The sequence below is a fragment of the Sitodiplosis mosellana genome, unplaced genomic scaffold (assembly GCF_009176505.1).
Source record: "Sitodiplosis mosellana isolate CC-2019 unplaced genomic scaffold, AAFC_SMos_1.0 Smas_scaffold_6162, whole genome shotgun sequence".
NCBI lineage: Eukaryota > Metazoa > Arthropoda > Insecta > Diptera > Cecidomyiidae > Sitodiplosis > Sitodiplosis mosellana.
This window is the reverse complement of record NW_022601403.1, coordinates 2,237,447-2,248,354: the sequence shown is the minus strand read 5'-3', so window position 1 is coordinate 2,248,354 and position 10,908 is coordinate 2,237,447. Positions and strand designations below refer to the sequence as shown.

General features: G+C 38.0%; 2 protein-coding genes across 2 annotated transcripts; one reads left to right on the top strand and one right to left on the bottom strand.

The window, feature by feature from the left end:
• The first annotated feature begins 783 nt into the window (after positions 1 to 783).
• Positions 784 to 2,115, top strand: LOC129574448 (zinc finger protein OZF-like). The gene has a single exon (XM_055456500.1). It carries the CDS (start codon positions 784 to 786, stop codon positions 2,011 to 2,013), a length of 1,230 nt encoding a protein of 409 aa, XP_055312475.1. The 3' UTR covers positions 2,014 to 2,115.
• A 1,249-nt stretch (positions 2,116 to 3,364) lies between these two features.
• On the bottom strand, positions 3,365 to 10,384 carry LOC129574447 (zinc finger protein 675-like). The gene is made up of 3 exons (XM_055456498.1): positions 9,678 to 10,384; positions 3,567 to 4,236; positions 3,365 to 3,454 (listed from the first exon to the last, which is right to left on the bottom strand). Exons 1-3 carry the CDS (start codon positions 10,382 to 10,384, stop codon positions 3,365 to 3,367), a joined length of 1,467 nt encoding a protein of 488 aa, XP_055312473.1.
• Positions 10,385 to 10,908: the final 524 nt, after the last annotated feature.

Genomic DNA, 10,908 nt, shown 5'->3' with positions numbered 1-10,908 from the left:
CAAAATTATTAGGATGGTTATTAAGATACGAATTTGGCACAGCTATATTTACACTAAATTCACTTTATGGTTTAAAGAAAATTACTTGATTTGGTGCTGCTTTCATTTGTTTAATTATTTTTCTGGCGGTGAATGCGTCTGGATTGAATTCCACATGAATGTTGCCAACTTTAAAATGTGCAATGGAATTCTATTGGAATGAAATAATGAAAAACCACATGTCAAACATGTTCATTGTAACGCACACATACACACAACCAAATATCAGGCCATACTAAGTTGACGTTCAGCTCCAGTATTGATTCGTGTGCATTAGAAACAAAAACCAATTTTTGTTAGTCATTTGTAGGTGAAATAAGCGGACATTTTTATTCACGTTTTGCACGAACAGTTGGACACACGATATTTGTAAGTATTCAAAAGTTTTTAACATCAATTCCATGAATCCAAAACGAATCGGGCATATCTGTTCAATGTTTTAATTTGTGTAACGCGACATGTGCCATTGACGCTGTTCGTGCTTTGTTTTGCGTTAATCTGCACCGTATCAGATTGGTTGACTCTTTGTTCTTTTGCAAAAGTTGCCCATGGGAAAGAATATAACAATTTTCTCGAAATTTTAATGTCATTTTTCCGTACCCCCTTTGACCATTTCACCCATGTAAAAGTAATGAAAAAAAAACAGCAAAAATGTTCCCAATGGAAAAACCTTTCGAACTGTCAAATCTCACTTCTTTATCATATTTTGTTCGGTTGTTTGACAGATTGGCATTGGTTATGGAAATGGATCCAGGCGAAGGTACTTCGGATGGTCGTGTAATGCGTAAAGCAAACAGTTCTGAAGTGGAGATCAAACAAGAGCCAGACATCAAGGAAGAACCGTTGGGTGGCAGTGAATTTGGTTTGGTGACACGTTTGAATGAAAGAATTGAAGCAGATGCAGCAACATCGAACATTGAATTGATGGGAGAGTCTGAATCGGATTTCGATCTCGAATTTGATTTGAATAATGTGAAAGAGGTAGTGAAGTGTGAAGAAGAGATCTCAGAAAAAGGAAAAGATTCTTCGGTGGATTTGGGCTCGAATGGACATGAACCAAATGCTCATGACGATCCAGATGTTGAACCAGTGGTCAAATCAAATGTCAGCCGCAAGAGACTTAATTCGGACAGTAAAGCAAAGAAACGCTATGGATCGAGAAAGGAAAACAAACGTAAGATTCCGATGAATAAGGCGGCGAAGAAACGAACGGTACACAAGTGTCATGTTTGCGGTTATGTTACATCGCTAAAAGGGAATCTCACCAGACACATTCGCATTCACACAGGCGAGAAGCCTCACAAATGCAATGATTGTTCGAAAAGTTTCGCACAAAAAATCGACTTGATTCGCCACAAGAAAATCCACAGCGGAGAAAAGCAATTCGAATGCTCTGTTTGTTTGAAATCATTTGTCCAAAAAAACAATTTAACTCGTCACTTGCGAACTCACATTGATGAGCTTCCACATTCTGGTCTGAAATGTGGCCAACGATTTTTCGAAGATAAGGCCAAACAATCGCATGAAAATCGCTGCATACAATGTCGATTCGAATGTTATGCTTGCAAATTCAAATGTTTTGCCAAAAGCCACCTGAAACGCCACATGCAAGCAAAACACACCGGTGAACTTCAATTTCAATGTGAAATATGCGGAAAGAAAATCATCCACAAAGGTCATCTCAATCAACATTTGGCCACCCATTGCGATCAATTCCCATTTCGGTGCATCAAGTGTCGCCGAGGATTCGCAATGGAAGAGGATAAAACAGCACATGAGAAGATCTGTGGCCGTCGTCAGTATCAATGTCACATTTGCAATGTTTTCAAGTCGAAAATAACCAATCTACGATATCACATGCGAGTGAATCACACGGGGGAGAAGCCGTTCCAGTGTAAGTGGTGCAAAGCGTGTTTTTCACACAAAGGCAACGCCAACGACCACATGAAAAGGCGTCATCTATCAGCGAAATAAGGAGACTTCACCATTTGTCACGGCCATCTAATTTCATTCGAATCAACAGTATTCCACATGGAAAACAACAGACTCCCTTGATTTCGGAGTTGATTCTTTAAATTTATTGTTGTTAAGCGAAAAAATTATTAAATTGAATAAAAGTTTGAATTTGAAACTATAATTGGACACAATCCATCTTCATGTCAATGTAAAATTTACTCTAGAGCAACTAAAATAGTACTTTTCTCGTTAATTTGGTGTGGTTCTTCATCTGAGGCTCTTCTCTAATATCCAAGCAATACTTGATTCTTACCCAATACAAAGCCTACCGAATTGATATTCTGAAGGAAACTATGAGGAAGTTGATATTTACTTTGATTTTCAAATTGAATTCGTTCCCAGCTAACGGTCGAAAAGCTCAATCGAATTGATTCGATGTTCAATTAGCCCAAGCCTATGAAGTAGGCAATTGACGATCGGAATAATCTACATCTTTCAAAGATAGCCCATTGGACTAAGCCCGTTCACTATACACGCGGTATTTTGGTGTATCAAGCGGTGATGTAAATTCTTCCCTTGGATTTAATAAACGGATATGCGTTTCCCAGGTCCCACGGCTGCTCTTAGATTATCTCTTTTCATGAAAAAATTCATTTGATTTTTAAAAATTACTTTGTTGTCAGTGTTTTGGAGTAGAGCATCTCTTGTTATACTTGCATCTGAAGAACTGGAATAGGATCGATTGGATGGCAACTGCCAGAGCAAATGCACAATGAATTTCATTTTGAATCTTTATTGAATCAGCAAAGAAAATAGTTGGTGAACAATTCAATGTGGTTAAGCAAATTATCATTCGAACAGATTAGTTTCAATTGTGTTGCAAGAGTGCTAATGAAAGAACAAAGTTATCGACTTTTTGAAATTCTAATGAGTAAAAATCATCTATAAAATTGAAAATGGAATGAAACAATTGTGGGGCATTGCCAGCAGCATCATTTTTTGGAATGATGAATACGTTTCATGTGCGATTCGGCTTCGTCCTTTCGACTGAAACACTTGGCACACCACCTGCAATGGAACGGCTTTTCACCCGTGTGATGAACACGCATGTGATTTTGAAGATTGGTCCTTTGTATCTTGAAATCTTTGCAAATGTAACATTGATACTGACGATGCCGGCAGACATTTTCATGTGCAATCTTGTCATCTTCTATTGCGAATCCTCGGCGACACTTGCTGCATCCGAATGGGAATTGATCGCGATGGGTAGCCAAATGTTGACTGAAATGATTTCTGTAGATGAATTTCTTCCCACATATTTCACATTTGAATCGATATTCGCCGGTGTGTTTTGCTTGCATTTGGTCTTTCAAACAGTGTTTGGCAAAACAATAGTAGTCGCAGAGATAACATTCGTATCGACGTTGTTTGCATCGATATTCATGCCATTGTTTGACCTCTTTTTCAGCAAATCGTTGACCACATTTCAAACAAGAATGCGGAAGATCATTAGTGTGAGTTCGCAAGTGAACATTTAAGCTGCATTTTCGTGCAAATGACTTGGAACAAACGGAACATTCGAATTGCTTTTCTCCGCTGTGGATTTTCTTGTGGCGAATCAAGTCGATTTTTTGTGCGAAACTTTTCGAACAATCATTGCATTTATGAGGCTTCTCGCCTGTGTGAATGCGAATGTGTGTGGCAAAATTCCCTTTATGCGATGTAACATAACCGCAAACATGACACTTTTGCTCCGTTCGTTTCTTCGCCGCCTTATTCCTCGGAATCTTCTGTTTGTTCTGTTTTCTTGATCCATTGTGTCTCTTTCCTTCACCTGTCGAATTGATTATTTTATGACTGACGTTTGGTTCGACCATCGGCTCATTACCTTGACTGTGACGGGCATTTGATTCATTTCCATTCGAGCCCAAATCCGCTGAAGAATCCTTTTCTTTTGCTGGCTTCCCTTCTTCACACTTCACTTCCCCTTTCACATCATTCAAATCAATGTCGAGATCAAAATTCGTTTCGGACTCGTCCGTCAATTCAACGTTTGATGTCATTTTATCTGCTTCTAGTCCATCATTCAAACGTATCACCAAACCGAATGCACCGCCATCCGATGGTTCCTCTTTGATGTCTGGCTCTTGTTTGATTTCTACTTCAAAACTGTTTGCTTTACGCATTACACGACCATCCGATGTACCTTCGCCTGGATCCATATCCATAGCCAATGCCAATCTGTCAATCAATCGAAAATATGAAGTAGAAATGAGATTTGACAGTTCAGAAGTTCTTTTGTTAGGAAGAATTAAATGTGCATTAAAAATATAAAAAAAACTAAAATTGAAACTGAAAAACACACAGCAATAGTCTCACTGTATGACCATGTTTGTCGAAATTTATTTATTTATTTATTTATTTATTCAGGCAAATGTTATACATGAACGCCCCTAAAACTTAATAGTTACATCTCAATAAGTAATTAACTTTTTTTCTGCGGTCTTGTTTTTAATCTGGCACATCAGCCAAATAAGTGCCAGGCGATAGTTTAGGCCGGCCTGAGTTCATAATGGGCCATGGTTTTTGAAATGTCAAGCAAAATGGTCGCTTTGCTGTTCTTTCGTAGAACATCATCAAATAAACCACAACAACTGGTGATAAATAGCAAATAGTGAAGGATTTTAGCCAATCGAGTATTTATAACCAAAATGAAAATGTTTACAAAGAAAGAACTTTGGATTTGCTATAAAAATCGAATGACACACTCGCATCGGAAACAATGAAATTTCCTGACTACATTGAATGTGAATATAGAACACTTTCTAATGAAAATTAATTCAATGAATATTTCATTGAAGATTTCTCATTTTTTCCTGCAAAAATACTGACTTTGAGATTGCAAACAGATATTTTGGGCACTTACTTTGGTTTTTTTCGTTCGCCAATTGAAATGAGTACGTGATGTGGTGTGTTTCTATTTTGAATGAACGACACAAAGTGCTGTATTCGTCGACTGAGTATGGCGTGATTGAACGCTGTTTTTGTGTTGAGGTGAGTCTGTGTTGCTTAGGTGACAGCTTCCAATTCGATTTAATTCGCGTCGTTCCAAATGTTCAACTGTCATTCCGACTGGAATTCAAGTTTACATTCCGAAACAGAGTTCGTCATTCTGCTTTGTTTAACCATTCCAAAGAGATTTCTAGTCAATTGAGCAAACTATTTATGATTTGGAGGTGTTTTCATTGTTTTGATTATTATTTTTCACAAGAAACAAATGAATTATACATAAATGTTGGAAACGTCAAATGATGACAACAATGGAATGAAATGGGATAGACCACATTCATTGCAACGTACACATGCACACAACGAAATATCACGCCACATTTAGTTGACGTCAACCTTCGGTGTCAATTGATGCGCACTAGAAACGAAAACCTCTTTCGGTCGGTCAATTGTAAGAGAATTTAGTAAGCAGACATTTTCATTCACATTTTTTTTTATTTACACGATATTCGTAAGTATCAAAATGTTTTCAACATCAATGCCATTAATTTCAAGGCAGAGAATTTTTATAAAAAATGAATTGTGAAAAAAATACATTGCTAGATTTTGCATTGTAGGTGTTTGCGCGATTAAGTCATAACATTGACGTTGTTCTACTTTTCTTTGCTTTGACATTTGACTTTCCCTTGCAATTGTATTCTTCAGTAATCATGCCCTAAATAATAAATCTTCTTTCATTTCTGCTTCAAATGTTATGGATATAGATCCAGGCGAAGGTACATCAGATGGTCGTGTAAGCGTAAAGCAAACAGTTCTGAAGTGGAGAACAAACAAGAGCCCGATATCAAAGAGGAACCATCGGATGCCAATAAACTTGGTTTGGTGACACGATCGAATAAAAGATTTGCGGCGGATGCAGCTACTGTGATATCCAACATCGAATTGGTGGAAGAGTCTGGATGGGATCGGGTTTGTTCTCGACTTTAATTCAGATGATGTGAAAGGGGAAATGAAGTGTGAAGAAGAGGAGCCAGACAAAGGAAAAGATTCATCAGCGAAATCAGGTTCAGATCAAAGTAAACCAAATGCTCGTGATGATCCAAATAATGCACCAATGGTCCAATCAAACGTCAAGCGCGAGCAACTCAAGTTGAGTGGTGAAGGAAAGAAACGTGATGGATCGAGAAAACAAAACAAACGAAAGATACCGAGAAATAAGGTGGCGAAGAAACGAACGGAGCACAAATGTCATGTGTGTGGTTATGTTACATCACATAAATGGAATCTTACCACACACATTCGTACTCACACAGGCGAGAGGCCATACAAATGCGATGAATGTTCCAAAAGTTTTGCACGAAAAGACGTTTTAAATCTGCACAAGAAAATCCACAGCGGAGAAAAGCAATTCGAATGTTTTGTTTGTTCCAAATCATTTGCACTCGATTCTAACTAAGTTGAAAAATTCCAAAACACAATGAATTGAAAATCAATAGAATCTCCAAATTTTTTGTTCTTAAGCGAAAAAAATATTAAATTGAATGAAACTTTGAATTTGAAACTATCATTGGACACAATCCATCTTCATGTCAATGTAAAATATACTCTAGAGTAACTGAAATATTGGGTCAATTCGAAAGTTTCCGCCGCTGACATTTAAATGTCGCCACTTGTAACTGAGCGTAGCTTGACAAGTGAATCCAATTGCATTTTGTAGATGTGACATTTAGCAATCTAACTCAGAGCAGAAAGATTCATTTTTCGTTCTGCGTCATTGTTTTTGAATCGATTGAAAATGGATCGAGATAAGGTGTTTTTTCGAGGGGCCCTTCTTTTCTTATTTGATTCGAAGAAAACTGCCGCTGAAGCTCATCGAATGCTGTCAGATACTTATGGCGAGCAAGCTCCATCGGAACGAAGCTGCAGAGAATGGTTTCATCGATTCAAAAGTGGTGATTTTGACTTGAAAGACAAAGAACGTTCAGGTCGGCCAGAAGCGATTGAAGATGTCGATTTGCAATCATTATTGGATGAAGACCCAACCCAAACGCAAAAAGAACTTGCATTGCAGTTAAACGTCGGCCAAACAACCATTTTCAGACATTTGCACGCCATGAAAAAGATTCGGAAGCTGGGAAAATGGGTTCCACATCAATTTTCTGAAGAGCAACTTCAAGCACGAATCGCAATATGCACAAAACATCTTGCAGAGCACAAAAGAAACAGTTTTTTGTATCGGATTGTTACCGGCGATGAAAAGTGGGTTCATTACGAAAACCCCAAGCTTAAAGTAGCGTATGTTGATCCCGGCCAACCGGCGCCATCCCAGTCAAAACGAGATATTCATTGCGATAAGGTTATGCTGTACATCTGGTGGGATATGAAAGGAGTCGTGTATTATGAGCTGCTAAAACCAGATGAAACGATTAATAAGGAACGCTATCGACGCTAATTGAATGATTTGGCTCATGCATTGGATGAAAAACGGCCATTAATAGCTCGAAAACACCACAATGTTTTGTTCCACGATGACAACGCTAAGCCACATCGTGCAACAATCGTTAAAAATGAGGTAGAGCAGCTCGGTTGGGATCGGCTTGATCAGCCCGCGTACTCTCCAGACCTTGCTCCTTGCGACTACTATCTATTTCGATCAATGCAGATTGCCCTGTCTGAAGTACGCTTTCAAAATGAGGAAGAAGTGCGAAAATGGGTTGATGACTACATAACCTCAAAAGACGAGGACTTCTTCAAGCGAGGAATCCACAAGCTGCCAGAAAGATGGCGGGAAGTCATAGCTAACGATGGCGAATACATTGGTTAATGTACATTTTCAATTTATTTTGCAATAAATGTATTTTTAGACAAAAAAAACGGCGGAAACTTTCGAATTGACCCAATAGTACTTTTCTCGTTAATTTGGTGCGGTTCTTCATCTGAGGCTCTTCTCTAATATCCAAGCAATACTTGATTCTGATGGAATTCGAATTGATTGAAGAGTCTGAATCGGATTTTGTTCTCGATTTTGGATTGAATGGTGTAAAAGAGGAAGTGAAGTGTGAAGAAGAGAAGCCTCAAAAAGGAAAAAATTCTTCAGCAAATTCGGATTCGAATGGAAATAAGCCAAATGCTCATGGCAATCAAAATGATGAGCCAATGGTGAAATCAAACACCAGTCGCAAAAGACTCAATTCAAGCGTAAAAAGAAAGAGACGCGATTGGTCGAGAAAACAAAACAAACGAAGTATTCGAAGGAATAAGGTGGCGAACAAATGGGAGTGGTTTTGTTGCATCGCAAAGAAGTATTCTCACCAATCACATTCGTATTCATATAGGCGATAGGCCATACAAATGCGTTGAATGTACGAAAGCTTTTACACAAAAATGCGACTTGATTCGGCACAAGATAATCCACAGCGGAGAAAAACCATTTGAATGTCCCATTTGTTCCAAGTCATTTGCACGAGGAGATGTTTTGAATCGTCATTTTCGAACTCATGCTGATGATCTTCCTTATTCTTGTTTGCAATGTGGCCAACGATTTGCTGAATATCTCAGCGAATACAAATGTTTTTATAGAAGAAGAAAATAGAATTTTTTTCATCAAGTAAAAATTGTAAATTGAATGAATATTTGAACTTGAAACCATCATTGAACACAATTGAAGTGTCCAGAATAAGGGACCATGCTAAATTGACATCGGTTAACATTTTTGAGAAAAAATCTCGAAATTCAAAACTATTCACCGAAATTCGTCTAGATTCTCTTAGTTCACATTATTTTGCAATAAATAGAACAAATGTTTGAATAATAAAAACTAATTACGTTCATGAAATAATCATTGGTAAATTTTTTTCGAGGTTGTCCTCTCAATTTTGTCCAAGAGTGTACATTTAGGACACATTATGAAATTCAAAAACTATCGAATCGCCTATTCCGATGGAAATTTCAACACTTTGCGGGTTCAATTCGATTAATTTATAGCAAGGGATCGAGGTAACGTATTAGTATCTTCGTCGCAGTAGCAGTACTCAACATTCTCTATGAGCAAAATCAAAGCGGACACATTTCCCATGGATTTGTTTGCAGTGGTTTCGTCGTAGTTAATTGAAATAGGTTTTCGAATCAATAAACGAATCAAGCAAGAAACTGAACTACTTTCGTTCTATTACTCACATTGGAAGAGCTGGAATAGACTCGATTAGGATGAATTTATCAAAGCAAAACACGCAATGAACTTAATTTGGATTCTTTATTGAATCAGCGAAGTAAAAAAAAGTTGCTTCAAATCTGAAAGCTATTTTGTCTTCAAAAGTAATGAATAATGGAATTGAATTCAAGTGTTCGCTTTATTATATTTTAGAATGGTGAATACGCCTCATGTGCTTTTCGGCATTGCGTTTTTGAACAAAAGACTTGGCACTCTTGTCTTGCGAATTCTCGGCGACACTTGTTGCATTTGAATGGGAATTGATCACGATGGACGGCCAAATGTATATTGATTGAGATTAGCCTTTTGAATGAATTTCTTACCGCATATTTCACATTCGTATCGATGGTCGCCGGTGTGTTTTGCTTGCATGTGGTGTTTCAGTTGAGTTTTGGCAGAACATTTGTATTCACAGAGATAACATTCATATCGACGATATTTGCATAAATTTTCATGCGATTGCTTGACCTCTTCTTCAGCAAATCGTTGACCACATTTCAAACAAGAAAGGGGAAGATCTTCGGCATGAGTTCGCAAGTGACCATTCAAATGATGTTTCCATGAGAATGATTTGGTACAAACGGAGCATTCAAATCGCTTTTCTCCGCTGTGGATCTTCTTGTGCCGAATCATGTTGCTTTTGCATGCGAAACTTTTCGAACAATATTCGCATTTGTGAGGCTTCTCGCCTGTGTGAATGCGAATGTGTCTGGTGAGATTCCCTTTTTCCGGTGTAACATAACCACAAACACGACATTTGTGCTCCGTTCGTTTGCTTGCTGCCTTATTCCTTGGAATCTTTCGATTGTTTTGCTTTCTTGATCTATCGTGTTTCTTGGCTTTACTGTCCGAATTTTTTCGCTTGCGAATGGCGTTTGATTGGACCGCTGGTTCAACATCTGGATCGTCATGCCTAGCTGGTTCTTCTTCTTCTGACCCCGATTCCGCTGAAGAATTTTTTCCTTTTCCTTCTTCACACTTCACTTCCTTTTTCACAGCATTCAAGTCAAAGTCGAGATCAGAATCCCATTCAGACTCTTCCACCAATTCGATGTTAGATGTCGCAGTCTCTGCATCTGCTGCAAATCTTTCATTCGATCGTGTCACCAAACCAAGTTCACTGCCATCCAAAGGTTCTTCTTTGATGCCGGGCTCTTGTTTGATTTCCATTTCGATATTGTTTGTTTTGCGCCTTACACGACCATCCGATGTACCTTCGCCTGAGGTACTAAACCTAAAAAAAAACTTAAATTGAGACTGAAAAACCCACAGCTTCCGTCTCACTGTATGACAGTGCCAGCGGAAATGTCAAGGAAAATAATCGTTGTGTTGTTCTTTCGTAGAAAATCATCAAAGAAACCACAACAACTGGTGATAAATAGCAAATAGTGAGTAAAGCTAATCGAATATTTCCAACCAAAATGAAAATGTTTACGAAGAAGGAACTTCGGACTTTGTACGAAAATTGAATGACACAATCGCATCGGAAACAATGAAATTGTCTGCTTACATTGAATGTGACACTAAAACTCTTTTTAATTGAAATTGATTCAATGAAGAATCTTCTTTTTTTATCGGAAAATCCTGAGTTTAAAATTGCAAACAAATATTTTGAGCACTTACTTTGGGTTTTTTCGTTCGCCAATTGAAATGAGTACGTGATGTCGTTTTCCTTTGAATGATCGACACAAAGT